We start from the raw sequence: 16,407 nt of genomic DNA, 5'->3' as shown, positions 1-16,407 counted from the left end.
CCTCCCGTGCATATTCTTGCTATTCTTGTCTCCATCTTGTCTACCCACTATTATTTAAATTAGATACAGACTTTAACACTCTTAGTTCAAAGAAGAAATTTAGATGAGCCAGATTTTATTTGGTTTTCCACGATTATGGGAAAAAACTAAAGTGTTTAAAACTGGCTTGCAGAAAACATTTTTTTTAAATGATGAATTGATTTTTTACTTATTTTCTTAACGTAATCTCTATCCCAACGTGGGGCTTCAACTCACAACCCTGAGATCAAGAGTCACATGTTCTACTGACTGAGCCAGCCAGGCCCCCAAAACATTTCAATTTACATGTTAGATAACCCATTTTTGGGTTTTCTGTTTGTTGTTGTTTGTTTTTTAGTAATCTCTACACTGAACGTGGGGGCTTGAATTCATGGCTCTGAGACAAGAGTCCAGGCTCCACCTACTGAGCCAGCCACATGCCTCAAGGACTGTTTGATGATACAGAATATCTGCTTTTTAGAAGCAGGGAAAGAACATTTAATTCCTATCTTGAGCTTTCCATTGCTTTCTATTGGTTAGAAGGACTTAAATTTCAGGGCTAACTGCTAGAGTTCTATTAGCATTAAGAGAAAAAGAGAAGTGGCACAATGGTATTATTAAAGGAATATGGAACATGTAATATTTTGCATCTACACTGGCAAGTTTCTATTCATTCTTTCAGTTTGAACTTAAATACTACTTCCTCTGGAAGCCTTTCTGATTTACCCAAACAAGCCATTCCCTGTGCTGCTCCCACTGCTTTTTGTTCATAACTCTGTTGTCACTGTTGATCAGTGGTTTTCAAACTTTAGTTTGCATTGGAATCATATAGAGGGTTTGTTAGAAGCATAGATAGCTGTCACATCCTCAGAGTTTCTCTCATGTCTGGTGTTGGGTCCAAGAATTTGCATTTATGCTGGTTAGCTGTTAGGTCAAATTTGAAGTTCTGTTTGGAAAGAAGGGAGGATAGGCAAAAAAAAAAAAAAAAAATTCCACTGCACCTAGCGTAAAAAGAGAACAGTTAAGAGAAACAACTTGAGTTTTACCTGTTATTCTGGTTACTGTTGTATCTTTCTGTCTTTTATGCTGAAGATGCATTTTACACCTACTTTGTCCATTGCCTCTTCACTCACTAACCTATCAGACCCTTTTTACCTAGTAGCCCCTTTTTTCCCTAGCATGGCAATAGGAATGGATTGCAAAAGGCATGAGGAAACTTTTCGGGGCGTTGAATATGCTTATTATCCTGATTTTGGTGATGGTTTCACGGATGTATGACTGAAAACGGATCGAATTTTACACTCCAAATATGTGCATGCAGTTCATTGTATGTCAACCTATACCTCCATGAATCTGTTAAGAAACATTTAAAACCGAACCCCCCGTACCCAGCCTATGTTTTTTTCACTACTGCTTTTTTTAGGTTTGAGAGAACCGCCAAGTCTCCCCCACCTGAGCAATTGTACCTGGAGAACCCTCACCTACCTGCCGAGTCCTTGAGACCCGATCCGGAGTGCTGGGTGCGTTCTTTCAGCTTCCCGCCAGGGGACGCATGCGGAGGAGGCCGAAGCCCTTGCATTCTGTAGCTCAGACCCAACGCCTGCACGAACTTCCGGCACTGTTCCGTTCCGCTTCCGGGAAGATGTACGGGCTGCTGTACGCGCTCCTCTGAGACTGAAGGCTAAGGATATCCCGGCCCGCGGGCTCCTGCTTCGCGGAGTTGGGCAGCAAGAGCTGCCTGTTAGGGGAAGTGCATCACGTTCACCGCTGTTCCGAGGGGACCTTTCCTTTCCACTGGAGCGGAGTGAGAGTGCTGCCATGGCGGCCCCTGCTCAGCCCAAGAAAATCGTGGCTCCTACGGTGTCCCAGATCAACGCGGAGTTCGTAACCCAGGTGCGCTTGGCCGAGGCTGGTGTGTGTGAAAGGAGGAGACGTCAAGGCCCCCGAGGCCTGGGGGGTGGGATTTTCTTTGGGACGGGGTGCACCCAGGAGGCATTCGTTCGTCAATTCATTCACTCAAGTCTTTTAACTGAGTATCTGCTCTGTGTCGGCCACTGTGTTCGGTGCTGGGGATACCACAGTGAAAGAGGCCGCCTTGCCCTACGGAGTACAGGTTCCAGGGAAGATAAATAAAAAAGAAAGCTACTAAGCGAGCTTTTCCGTATTGGAGTCTGTCGCAGAAGTGATGGATTCACAGAAGCAGCAGCACCCCACCCTGAGACCGGCAAGGTTTCGTAGCCGAGATGATGCCTAATAGAGAGGGAGGAGTAGAGTTTTTCGTAGCCGTAGAGTAATGTACGCTTTTGAGTGGAGTGACGAGAGTCTGACAAGACACCTGCGTCAAGTAGATGCATCTATGAAGAGAGCAATCGTGTTATCGGAGAGCGTTCATTTAGAACCCGTTTGCTGTGTTGCATTGTGAACCGCGGTTGGCTGTGAATAGGGAAACACAGTCCTGTAGCCCTCAGCAACATTCCTAATCCTTATGCGCTGCTTTGGGTATTGGTTGAGAGTGCAAATAGCTCCCTGCCGAAGTTACTATGCCATCTGCTTCTTTCTTCTCTGGTCTCTGTCTCAGATTTGCCAAGGCAGAAGCCTCAGAGTCATTTTGAGCCCCGCGTTCCCTTAATCACTACATGTTTACATTATAAATACCTTCCAAATCTATCTGCTTCTCTTACACTACGCCAGGTTGCCCTTGTTTACTCTCTGGACCTAGGCATCCTAACCTGTCTTGTGGATCCTCTTGCTCTCCTCCAGCCCATTCTTCATATTGCTGCCAGTGATTTTATACAAATGCAAATCTGATCATATCACTTACCTACTTAAAATCTCTAAAGAGTTCTAATTTCTCTTAGGATAATCACCAGGATCCTTCAAAGTATTATGTAATCTGGCATGTGCTTATATCCAGTTTTCTCTCTTTCCAACTCTGCTTTAGCCATATTGACCTGCATTTACTTAAATTTGTCATGCTGTGTTTCACCTCCTGGTCTTTCAACATTGTTCCTTCTGCTCAGAATCCTCATTTTTTTCCCACTTTCCTTTATACGGTTAATTCATTGTCATCCATCTACATTACTTGGGAGAAGTTTTCCCGACAACTTAAACTAAATTAGATCTCCCTTTTCCCATATACCTGTTTTTATGGTTAAAGCCATTTATTAGTTTCCTTCACTCAAGGAGCTTAGATTTTAGAGATGAGTCAGACAAATTAACAGTACAGTTTCAAATAGGGATAAGTGCTATCAGGAAAATGAAACAGGGTGTTAATGACACTGACTAGGATGGGGTGTATGAAAGGCAGTCAGGAAAGTTCTCTCTGAGGTGACATTTGAGCTAAGACCTGAATGCAAAAAAAAGAGCCAATTTTGGGGAGAGCAGGGAAACAATCCAGGGAATAGCAAGTGCAGATGCTTTATGGTGTGAATATAAAGAAGGCCAGGATAGAAGCATAAGAGGGAAAATGGTATGAGATGAGGACAGAGAGTATGTAGGGATCAGATCTTATACAGTTTTGGAGGCTGAGATAAGAAGTTTGGATTTCATTCATCCAGTAGATTTTAATTGCAATCCAGGGAATGATATTTTAGAAAGAATCTTCTGGCTAATGTGTGGAAACTGGATGGGAGTGAAAGAGCAAAAGTAGTAATAAGGTTACCAGTGACTCCAGGTAAGAGATGGTGGTGGCCTCTACTATTAAAGATTAGGGTAGACTGATATATTCTGAGGCTAGAGGCAGCAGGACTTGATGATGATTGATTGTGGAAGGATGGAGGAAAAGACAAATCGGGCATAGCTTGAACAACTAGGTGAATGGTTTGGACATTTACTGAGATAGGGAAGGAGAGGGTTTAGTGGGGAGTATCAAGAGTTCTGTTTGGGTCTTGTTAAATGGAAGATGCCTAGTAAACATTCAATTGAATATATTGAGAAGGTAGTTGAATATGTGAGTCTAGAGTACCTGAGCAAGATCTGGGCTTGAATATAAATTTGGTATTTGCTGACAAGGTGGTATTTAAAACTGTAGGATTGACTGATATGTCCCAGGGAATATTATTTGTAAACATATAACATTTATTGTATCCTGTATTAGATTGAGAGAGCTGAGGCTAGGGACCATGTCTGATTTATTCCCCATGTACTCCCAGTACCTAGCATTGTACGAGGCACACATTGTGTGATGAGTAAGTATCTTTTAAAAGAAAGAATGAGTGAATTAATGGATAAACATACCAGGGCATTAAAATGTAGTGGTAGGGATGAACATTCTCAGCAGTAAACCATGATAGCAGACATGAATGCCTAATATTTGCTAGATACTGTTTTGGGCTCTTCTGGGCTACAAAGATAAATAAAATGTGATCCTTGTGTTTAGGGAGTTCAGTATCTGGAAGGAGACTTTGAGACTCATCATAGTTCAGTTGATAAATGCCAGAATAGAGATGTGAGGGAAATGCTTTGAGAACACAGTTTTAAATGAAAACTTTTGTCTAAGAAAAGACTGTCAAGAAAGAATTTCCTCATTGAGAAAGTGCCATTTTAGATGGACTTTGAAACATAAATAGGAACATGAGGAAATGGGTTTTCTAGTTGGAGGGGATATCTTGGATTTAGGTGGTGGGTGGTTCTTTTTCTTCTTCTCCTCCCCTTCATCCTTCCTTCCTCTTCCTTCTTCATTTCTGAGTACCTGACCAGAGAAGGTGTTTTTAAATTATTATTAAATGAGTAAGATGCAGAGCTTAAAATTTAGTTTTAAGGAGATCAGAGATCTGAACTTTGTGAATTCAGTTTTTTATGCTACTGTATTTTATGTCCTTTTTGTCTCAATAAAATTTATTTTGAACAGTCTATGCTGTCATAGCTATACTAAGTGGGAAATGCAAAATTTCAATTTTGCATGAGGCTGGAGAGTGTAGGGGAGGGCAGTATATTCCTGGAGGTAGTAGTGTCTGAGAGGTCACAGGTTAGACCCCAAGGAAAAGCTAGATCAGATATTTACAATAAGCAGTTTGGATCAGAAGATAGGATTTACATATTTGTTTGGAAGACCCTAAATCCATGAAAACAGATCAGATTCAGTTCTCTTAACGGTATGAGGTGAGTAAAAGATGGCTAGTTTGTGTGATGCCTATAGGCAGTGGAATGAGGAAATGAGAATACCATAGGATAATTTGGGGGTAAAGTATTTTCTTTTGGGTTGGAGGGTGATTGATAGTTTGGGAAGGTGTCACATAAGGGGCCATTACTATACTGATTTGGAGAGACTTCCTCAGGGCCCATGTCCTTACTGCTTGGGAGGCCCTTTGGGTGTACTTACTGGGATAGGTACTTAGCTATAGAAGAAAAGAAGATATGAGTCCCATCTCTTTAGTGTTCTACTTAGGCAGACAGGAAAGATAGATAAGCAATCAAATGATTAATACAGAAAGATGAGACTATAATAGAGTTCTTTATGAAATGAAGAGAAGGAAGAAACAATTATCACCATTAGGTAGGGTGGAGGAAAGCCTCACAGAAGAGGTAACATTTCAGATTTTACTTTATTTTTTCATTCATCCATGCACCCATGCATACATACATATATACATCAGTCCATTGGCTATTATTTGAATTCCTCCAGTACACTAGATACTGTGCAGTACACTTTTTTATAAATGTGTTTAGTCTGTGCTTACCAGAGTTTTCTGTTTTTCAAGAGATTGCAGTTTAGTTTCTTTTAAAAAAAACAAAATACTTATTAATAAGACCATGTTTTTCCTTGATATTATATAATAATATTATACAACGCATCTAAATATCTGGAATTACTATATATATGTGTTTAAAGTTCACAATTTCCAGGTAAGTCTAATCTGCTGAAATATACCAGCTCTTTTATTCTCTGTAATAACCTGCTTATAGATTAGAAACTTTTTAGGTTTTGTTATGTGTGTCTGTGCCTACTAATCATTTAAAGGTTACTGTTTTACAAATAAACATTCCTGAAGATTTTGAATCTGTTTTCTAATACTAGCTCAACTCTTAACTAACTCTAATCTTGGGCAGCTCACTTAATCTCTAGATTCTAGAGTGTTCTTTCTAGGAGGTTCCTGGGTTTCCTCATCTCTATGCTGAAGATGTTTGACTGTGGTTATTAACTGGGTCCTACTGTTTCTCTTGGGGTGGTTAGAAAAGTATGTTTTGTTTTTGTAAATCATAATGGCAGGGTGCAGTGCAGGGCATTACTGGCTTTTAGTGGGTTGGGGCCAAGGATGCTAACTGGCCTGCATGCCCATATAGTCCTCTTAGAAGATGGAATTAATCTGTCCTCCCAGTGCCTCTAATGCCCTGTTAAGAAAGAGCTTGTTACTGTATGATCTCAGTCTTCTCGCTCGACAATGGTATGAACCTGTGACTTATTTATACTCTTTACTTTTGCAGTTAGCATGTAAATACTGGGCTCCTCATAGCAAGAAAAAATCACCTTTTGATATAAAGGTAAGTATATTTGGTTTACACCATTCTTTTTGAATAGGTGTGTTCTTTTTATCTTATTTTTAAGGGCTAATTCAACAAAAGCATTACATGATTCTTTTTAAGTTCAAATTACAGTTTTCTAATTATCAGATTGACAATTATTCATGTCAGAAAATTTGGAAAATAACAGAAGTTACACATTAGAAAATAAAAATCACTACCCAGAGATAACCTCTGCTATCATTTTGTTGTGTTAAAGTTTTTAAAAATTGTGTATATAACTTAACTGTTTTCCTGTTACAAATTCTTGGTTTGTTTTAAATTTATCATTATTATAATGACCATGTAATGAAAATTTTTGTAAATATACAGAAATTTCTGTATAATTTTTTGACAGTTCATTTAGGGTAGAATCTATTGTTTTTTATTTTTAGGTTGATGAGCTGAGATAAAGATTTATAAGAATGGTGGAAGAAGTAGGAGTTGTTTAGGGTAGAGGATTAGATGACCAAAGACCAGTAATATTTCAGTTAGGGAATGGACTTACGGTTCAGGTGGAGCAGTTTAGGATAAATGAAAACAAAAATTCCTGAATGTGGGATTAATTCTCATTGAAATAGGCTCTTAAAGAGAGATCTTTAAATAAAATAGAGATGACATATTGCATGCCATTTAACAAGTATAGTTGACCCTTGAACAACACAAGTTTGAACTGCATGGGTCCATTTATACATGGATTTTTTTTTTTCTAAGTACAGTACTGTAAATGTATTTTCTCTTCCTTATGGTTAAAGTGTGTCTTCATTAGCTGACCGTTGAACAACACGGGTTGGGTTTCTGATCCCCCATGCAGTCAAAAACCCATGTATAACTTTTTAAAAAAAAAAGATTTCATTTATTTATTTGAGAGAGAGAGAGAGAGCGAGCAAGCATGCGCATGCGCAAGCAGGGGGAGTAGAAGACTGTTTTAGGCACACTTGGTAAAACTGAACTTAACCCAAAATTTCTTTTATCATTTGAGTTTAAATGTTTCATTTATGAATATATTTTTGTTTTGCCAGCAATCCTTTTATTCATCAGGAGGATATTCATAAAAATGGCATATATTAATTACTCTAATTACTAGTAGAGTTGCTTTATCTTCTTATATGCTATTTGTATGTGTTTGTGGTTGTATATGTTAGATCTGGGGGTTCCTAGGGTCATATTTCATTAATAACAAGAGTATCTTAATGACACTACTGGATCGAGTTGATTCTAATTAGATTGAGATTTTCAGAGATTATATCCAGATCATTGTAATTCAGGATGAAGCTATGTATGCCTGTTTAGAAGAACTTTATTGTAGGTTGGTATTTGAAGATTATGCCCTTCATTTTAGTATTTAATTTGAATTTTGATAAAAAGAAAGGCAATAACAGAAATTTTGTCTAAATTGAACAAGACTTGGGGTGCCTGGGTGGCTCACTCAGTTAAGCGTCTGATCTCAGCTCAGGTCATGATCTCAGGGTCCTGGGATTGAGCCCTTTGGGCTCCGTGCTCAGTGGGGAGTCTGCTTGCTCCCTGCTTGTACTCTCTCTCTCTCAAATAAATAAATAAAATCTTTAAAAATAAAATAAAAATATCACCCACATTTCCTTGACAAATATACTTTGAGCAGTTAAAAGACATTATAACTCCATAAAATATATGATACCATATTAAAGTACTTTATAATTTTATAGTAGGAACTTTTTTTTTTAACTGCTATTATCACTAGCCACTAGCACTGCTGTGTCTTCTGCTGGTAACTGTTATTAAAGACTCACAGGGGCAGTTGGCTGGCTCAGTTGGTAAAGCATGCAACTCTTTATCTTGGGGTTGTAAATTTGAGCCCTATGGTGGGTATAGGGATTATTTAAAAATAAAATCTTAAAAAAAAAAAAAGAAAATACGATATGCCAGGACTTGCACTAAATTCTTTACATGTGGTATCTTATTTATAGCAACTGGTGGGATACTTTGTATTAGTAGATCCTTTTTGTGGATTGGGAAGGTGAGCCTCAGAGCTGTCCTAGGCAAGGGTTCTAGCTCTCTGCAATGAAGTGGGTGGTTTGAACCAGGCTTCTAACACCAGTGCTGAATTCTGAAGTATCACACCATTCTGGCCTCCCTAACCCAAAAGAATTGAAATTCTGAGGCTTTATCACATGTATTTGGAAAACAGGATGTAATTTGCTTCTGTTATATCCTCATACTTCTAATTTACTGTCTGGCTTTTGAAAGTACATTCTTAATGATTCTTAAATGGAGTCTGATAGCATATACCTTAAAATTAAGTTTTTACAGCGGGGAGTCTGCTTCTCCCTCTGACCCTACCCCCTCTCATGCTCTCTCTATCTCATTCTCTCTCTCAAATAAATAAAATAAAATCTTTAAAAAAAAAAAATTAAGTTTTTAAAAATATTCTGATTTGTGAATTTTTATTTTTCCCAGAAGTATTATAAATACATCATTTTAGAAGTCCAGTGCACTATCCATTGCATGACAGAGCCACCTTGAATACATCATTTTAGTGATTGTTTCTAGGAATCTTTTTATGTAGATATATTTTATTATTTATCTTCTACTACTTTGCTTTCTGTTATTTTACATTTTGAGGAATGTGATGAGATTATAAAAATCTCTTAAGTATTATTTCAGTAATATTTTATATCTATCCTAAACCAGCTTATTTTGTGTAATCTCAGTAACTGGAAACTATCAACTTAGGATCTAAAAAAATGCTGTTTGAGATATTAAACATTTTTATATTTTTGGTAACAGGTCATTGAAGATATATATGAAAAAGAGATTGTCAAATCAAGGTAAGAATGAGTTTAATTTTCATACATAGGGATTAGGTGGGACCAAGTTGGATCTCTTTTGCACTTCTAAACTAAATGTGATCATAACTTGGAACTTTTAAATTTCTTTTTGATTTGGTCATCAGGGAGATGGTGGCCAGAAAAACTTTTATATCTAGCTGCTGAAGAACCATAAATTATTTTTTTGCTTTCTAATTTTTGGCTTAGTTTAGAGGGATTAAATCCCATCAGGTTTATTTTGTTTTTGAAGAAATGTGAGGGAGAATAAACATGGAGATTTAATTTCAGTTTCACTAATACTAATTTTCTTATCATTTTCTGATAAATCTTTTGAAAATATTTAAAAATTATAAAAGTAGGGCACCTGGGTGGCTCAGTTGTTAAGCGTCTGCCTTTGGCTCAGATCATGGTCCCAGGGTCCTGGGATCGAGCCCCATATCAGGCTCCCTGCTCAGCAGGGAGTCTGCTTCTCCCTCTCCCACTCCCCCTGCTTATGTTCCCTCTCTCGCTGTGTCTCTCTCTGTCAAATAAATAAATAAAATCTTTAAAATATATATATATATAAAAGTAAAACATACATAATAATACTTTATAAAATAATAAAGTATATCTTACATACAATGTATAGAATATAAAATAATAAAAATAAATAATAGAAATTGTTTTTATACAATATACAGAAGGAGGTAAGTTTTGAGAAATCTTCCTTGTCCTTTAACCCTCAATTTACTTATGTACATATGTATCCAGCCTCCCCCATTTTTTTTAATACAGAGAGTTTATACTCTACACATCATTCCATCTTACCTTTTTTTTTTAATGTATTTTGGGCATATTTCTATATCTGCAACTATAGACATATATGCCCAGTGAGTATTTTAAAAAGCCAATTGACTAAATGTTTTAATATGAAATGGAAACATTAGATGATAAATGTAAAAAAACTTATAAAATCTCAGATTTGTTATTTGTCATGTGTTTGAGTCCTAAAAGGTTAATTTTACTAAATATTATGAAGGCAAATCCATGGCAGCATCAAAATGAGAGGCTAGTTGTTTTGCTTTAGTGATTGATTTGTGAGCATAAAAGGAGGCAGGACCAAAAGCCATGTTAAGGATTTTGTTTCTTATCTGAAGAATAATGGGAAGCCAATTAAGCACGTAAGCATGATGGTGATATTTTAAAAAGAGAATTTGGAGGGTGTAAGAAGCAAGAAGTTAGGTGAGTATTGTAGTAGTTAGGTTCAAGATAATGATGGCTTGAACTAGCCTGGAAGATTGAGATAAAGAGGTGTGCCAATTTGAGATAGAAGTGACAAGATGGTTGGTGGTTGGATGTGGTGGATGAGGGAAAGGGGAAAATCAAAAGTGACTTCTCTAAGTTTTTGGCTTAGATTGATTAGTGGATTCTATTACTGATTTCTGCTTTTGTTGTTAGGGGTGGAGTTGGGCATAGGTCATTAGTTCACTTTTGGAAATGTTTAATTCTAGGTAGTGAAGAACCATGTAGATGGAGATGTAGAATAAGCAGTTGGGTATCTCAATACAGAGCTCAGAAAAGAGGACAGAGTTGAGCCTACTTTGTATCAACCACAATTTCAGTGCTAAGGATACAACAGTGAGCATGGCAGATAAAGTCTCTACTCACTGAGCTTATATTGTAGTTCTAGTCTAGACAGGAAATACATAGATAGATATGTAATGTCACAGGTACTATTATGAATTAAAGTATGTTTAGGGTAGTGACAAGGGCCATTTTAGATTGATCAGGAAAAAATACTCTGAAGATATGACATTCGAGCAGATATATAATATATGACTTGTTGGTCTGGGAATGGGTATGGATGAGATTGCCTAATAAAACTTAAGATGAGTGGGTAGGTAAATTCTAGGATTCTTTTTTCTTACATATTAAGGATGTACCAATCTGAAAATTATCTTGAACCTTCACAACTAGTTTTCTGTGTCTTCAGAGCAGGCTTTTACTCCAGTGGAAAGTAATTGCTTGTGGTTTTGTTTGTTTGTTTCATTCAAAACCTTAGCTATTAATATTTCTTCCTTAAAGATAATTTTTATGTAACTAGTAACCAAAAGCTGCCAGTGATTTTTAAATTATATACTTGGCTACATTATTTTTAATTGCTGAAGGAAGTAACTGTTGTTGGCCAGGCTCACTAGGATTTATCATGGCACTCTTATCAGTCATTTTCTCATCTTGTACACAGTTGAGAATACTTAAATGAAAGTAAACTGATACATTCTCCCCTCAAATCTCAAAGTTCAAAAAAGTTAAGTGCACTTCTGTAATAGATAAACTGTAATGTATATATACGTTTTCATCATAAGTGTACTCTTGAATTCCCATCCCCTAAGGGCGCCTGGGTGGCTCAGTTGGTTGGGCGACTGCCTTCGGCTCAGGTCATGATCCTGGAGTCCCGGGATCGAGTCCCGCATCGGGCTCCCTGCTCGGCGGGGAGTCTGCTTCTCCCTCTCCCGCTCCCCCTTCTTGTGCTCTCTCTCTCACTCTCTCTCTCAAATAAAAAAAAAAAAAATCTTAAAAAAAAAAAAGAATTCCCATCCTCTAAGATAAATAATGTATATTTACATTTTTAAATGACCATTTTTTAGACTAGTGCCTGAGGAAGCTGTTTTGCTGAGCTATGTGCTGGTAGCATCTTCATTATTGGGGAATGGCTTGATTTAAGATTTATTAACTTGTTTGTAGGCTACCAAAATAGGCAGTTTATAGCTATAAGGTACTCTTAGTATTTTTTTTAAAGATTTTATTTATTTATTTGATAGACAGTGAGAGAGGGAACACAAGCAGGGGGAGTGGCAGAGGGAGAAGCAGGCTTCCCGCAGAGCAGGGAGCCCGTTGTGGGGCTCAATCCCAGAACCCTGGGATCATGACCTGAGCCAAAGGCAGATGCTTAACGACTGAGCCACCCAGGCGCCCCAGGTACTCTTAGTATTATACATTAAGGTTCTTGTAATACATATTTTTTGCATATCAACCCTATTTCTGTAGGAGGAATCTGGGAAATAAATCCATCAGTTCTTAATATTCTTATGGTATAAATGATAACTTTTAGGATCTCAAAAGTAGTAAAATACCATATCACCCAGTCAGCCATGTAATGTGTGGTCTATTACACGATTGATTCATATTTGGTATCCTTACCATTATCAGATTTGGCAAACATATCTTAATATTTTTATCTGTATGATTTTAACATCTTAAAAATAATCATAATTGTTATTTGTTGAGTGTTTGCTGTATACCAGATTCTGTTCTAAGCACTTTTGTGTATAGTAGCTCATTTTTCCTCACAACAACCGTGTGTTAGTCACTGTTATTATCCTTGTTTTATTGATGAGGAAACTGCAGTACAGAGAGGTTGAAGTAGCCCAAAATATTTCCCAGTAGTTAGAGGAAGAGCTGGGTATTAAATCCTGGTTCTCTGAGTCTTACCCAATACTTTGTTCTTAAGTAGTTCAGGGTCCATTGCCCTGTTTTTATTTAAAATGTTTAAACCCCAAGGTGCCTGGCTGGCTTAGTCAGAAGAGCATGCAACTCTTGATCTCATGGTCATGAGTTTGAGACCCACATGGCATGTAGAGATGACTTAAATAAGTTTTAAAAACTTAAAAAAATGTTTAAATCCCTCTACTATGAAACATAACACAGAAAAGGGCATAAAACAGAAATGTTTAGCCTTCTAAATTATTATCATTCATAACCACCACAAAGGTAATAAAAGCCAATATTTGTTAGCATCCCAGAAGCCCTTACATGGCCTTTTGTTTTAACATTTTAATATGTAAGTATGGAAACATGAACACTATAGTTTTGTTTGTTTTTAAACTTTAAATAAATAGAATCACATGGTGTATACTCTTTTGTGGCTGGCTTCTTTTGTTCACTATTATTTGTTTTTTAATCATCTACTTTACAATAAGTCTGGAAATGGGTAGTTCAGAAGTTAATGTAAGGGCTTTTGTCAGCCTTTTCACAATTTTTTTTCTTTTTTTGGCTTTCCCTATGTGGTTGCAAGAGGGCTGCCACAATTCCAGACCTCATATTTTCACACAGTCATTTCCCAAGAGAAGAAGCAGTGGCAATTATAGCAGCAAAGCTTATTTAATACCACCAAGAATGCTAGAAGAGAAATTGAGTGTTTTTCCTTTATCTTGACCTATCCTGACTTCTTTTTCTCTTGTCCAGTCATCCAGAAATAAATTGGCTACTTTGCCACTTTTGAATATGAGGAGGCTGGGTCCCAGAATGTTTAAAAGATGTTATGAGGGTAACGCTGAGTCATGACCAAAATATGATCTTTTTTTTTTTTAATTTTAATTATTTTTTTTTAGGGAAGGAGAGAGAGCAAGAGAGCAAGGGGGCAGGGGAGGGGCAGAGGGAGATGGAGAGAGAGAATCTTAAGCAGGCTCTACACATAGTACAGAGCCAATGCAGGGCTTGATCCCATGACCCTGAGATCATGACCTGAGCCGAAACCAAGAGTCAGATGCTCAACCGACTGAGCTACCTGGGCACCCCCAGAATACTATCTTCTATCTCATGAGCTGGTATTTTTTCTTTCTTTCATCATGAGGTCCTTTTTGTGGCTGAAGAAATTAAGCATGCAGTTGAGTGCATAGTGGACACTGAATGAATTTTCTTCACCGACATGTCTGCAGCTGGAGACCTAGTGTGTCTGACACACAAGATGTTGTATCCACTCAGTGGTCTGGCTGGCTGTAGAAGCCAGTACCTTGTCAGTGTTATATCTTTGTGCTTTTGCACAGTAAAAACCTACATTTTATTCTCACTAAAGTTCTGTGATAGTGCTTGCTTAGTGAAACTATTTAAGAGATCAGAAATCAGTGGAATAGTATTTTGACAGGATAATGGTCTCTTGGGGTATTATAAATTCATAATGCCTACACATTTAATTTTCAGAGCTGGCGGCTATTATCTAGTGGCAGTGTTCTGGTCTGACTACTTTATTTCCAATATGCAAAATGATAAAACTGAATTAGTGGACACTTGAACCTGCCTTTGGAGAGATACCTGGTAGCTACAGCATTATTTATTCTTATAAAACAAAGTACTTCTATTTTAAAAAGACATCTAGTAAAGAGAGATACCTAATATTCCTTTCCCAATTTTGTCATATTGTAGACTTAAGGTCAAAACTTAGGAAACCTGTGAAAAGTATGATTCCTATATTTGTGATAGAGATAAATGTGTCCCTTTGCTTTCAGGAGGGCATGACTTCAGAATATTTCCTTTTGAATATTAAATAAAACAATGTTGGCCAGTGCTTAAGAAATTAAGATAGGCTACCTTTTGGCAATTGTGATCCAGTATTATGAATAGTGATGAACATTTGTGTTTTCATTAAAATTAATTGCCTTATTAACCTATGTGTTATATCTTAGTATGTCATGGTGCTAATTGTGTTTGCTAATACGGGTAGGATTTAACTTAAGTAACTTTTCTTAGTTTTTAAAAATAAACTACTCTGACAAAATACAAAGAAAAAATATAAAAGCAAAATTAGCTTTCTTCAATGCATATTAAAATATGATTCTGATATGTGGGTCAATATTAAAACAAGGTTCCAAAAATGCATCTGCATTAATAACTGAAATATTTATATTTTCTGTTTAAACATTTTTATTATTTATTTTTATACTTTAGGTTTGCCATCAGAAAGATAATGCTCTTGGAATTTAGGTGAGTTAAAACGCTTTACTTTGATGAAGTTAAAGATGGTGTCAGATCTGTATTGTCAGTATACCATAGAGATACCTGTATCATGTCTTTTTAATTCTAGTATAGTTAACGTACAGTGTTATATTAGGTTCATATGCGATATAGTGATTCAGCAACTCCATACATCATTCGGTGCTCGTCTTGACAAGTGCACTCCTAAAAACCCATCACTTATTTCACCCATCCCCCACCCACCTACCTGTATCATCTTGAGCAAATCATCTATTCTCATAGCCTCAGTTCCACATCTGAAAATGTTAAGAATGGGTTTGGCGTTTACTATGTATTCAGATAACACCCAAGATAAAACATTACTATTAAAACCTGTGACAAGGGGCGCCTGGGTAGCTCAGTTGGTTGAGTGGCTGCCTTCGGCTCAGGTCATGATCCTGGAGTCCCGGGATCGAGTCCCACATCGGGCTCCCTGCTTAGCAGGGAGTCTGCTTCTCCCCCTGACCTTACCCCCTCTCATGCTCTCTCTCTCTATCTCATTCTCTCTCTCAAATAAATAACTAAAATCTTTAAAACAAAAAAAAACAAAACAAAAAAAACTGTGACAAGCCAGTGATATCTCTGAGGCATCCAGCAGAAACAAATATAAGATACTCTGGAAGGATATGTATTCCAATTGCATTACAGATAAATTCCTATAGAACCCTGGCAAAGGTGAGTTCAGATTCCCTAATTACGAAGCATGTTAGGATAATAACTGTAAGAAGAGTCAGTTGAAATGACAACAGAATTAGATCCCCACCCCACCCACCCAGGACCTTAGGTAATTAAATAATTGATATATACTGTCAAATCATTATGTTTAAAGTTATGAGTATAAAAGAAGAAATTGTGTGAACATGGAACAAGACACTAAAAATGGATAGATTTGGGGAAAACAAATAAAAATTATTGAAATTTAAAAACTCAGTGGACAAATTAAATACAGGCACCTTGGAGATATTGCAGGTTCAGTTCCAGACCACTGCAAAAAAGCAAGTCAAATGTATTTTTTGGTTTTCTAGTGCATATAAAAGTTGTGTTTATACTATACTTTAGTCTGTTAAGTGTGCAACAACGTTATGTCTAAAAAAAAATCTATATGCCTTAATTTAAAAATACCTTATTGCTGAAAAATGCTAACCAGCATCTGAGCTTTCAACAAGTTGTGATCATAAATCATGAATTACCATAACAAATATAATAATAATCAAAAAGTTTGAAATATTCTTCTTGCCAAATTCTTTGGTAATTCTTATTACCAAAATGTGACAGACATACAGTTAGCAAATACTGTTGGGAAAAAATGGTGCTA

General features: G+C 36.9%; 1 protein-coding gene across 1 annotated transcript in view; it reads left to right on the top strand.

Moving 5' to 3' along the window:
* The first annotated feature begins 1,588 nt into the window (after positions 1–1,588).
* AQR (aquarius intron-binding spliceosomal factor) overlaps positions 1,589–16,407 on the top strand; it is a 93,947-nt gene continuing 79,128 nt past the window's right edge. Inside the window, exons 1-4 of the mRNA XM_081831843.1 lie at positions 1,589–1,911; positions 6,442–6,498; positions 9,283–9,323; positions 15,027–15,062. Coding sequence (XP_081687969.1) covers positions 1,837–1,911; positions 6,442–6,498; positions 9,283–9,323; positions 15,027–15,062 — 209 coding nt within the window. The 5' untranslated portion in view covers positions 1,589–1,836. The remainder of the gene's footprint in view (positions 1,912–6,441; positions 6,499–9,282; positions 9,324–15,026; positions 15,063–16,407) is intronic.

The sequence above is a fragment of the Leptonychotes weddellii genome, chromosome 9 (assembly GCF_054177405.1).
Source record: "Leptonychotes weddellii isolate Sample4059 chromosome 9, ASM5417740v2, whole genome shotgun sequence".
Lineage (NCBI taxonomy): Eukaryota > Metazoa > Chordata > Mammalia > Carnivora > Phocidae > Leptonychotes > Leptonychotes weddellii.
The sequence above is the reverse complement of the archived record's forward strand: the minus strand, read 5'-3'. Positions and strand labels throughout refer to the sequence as shown.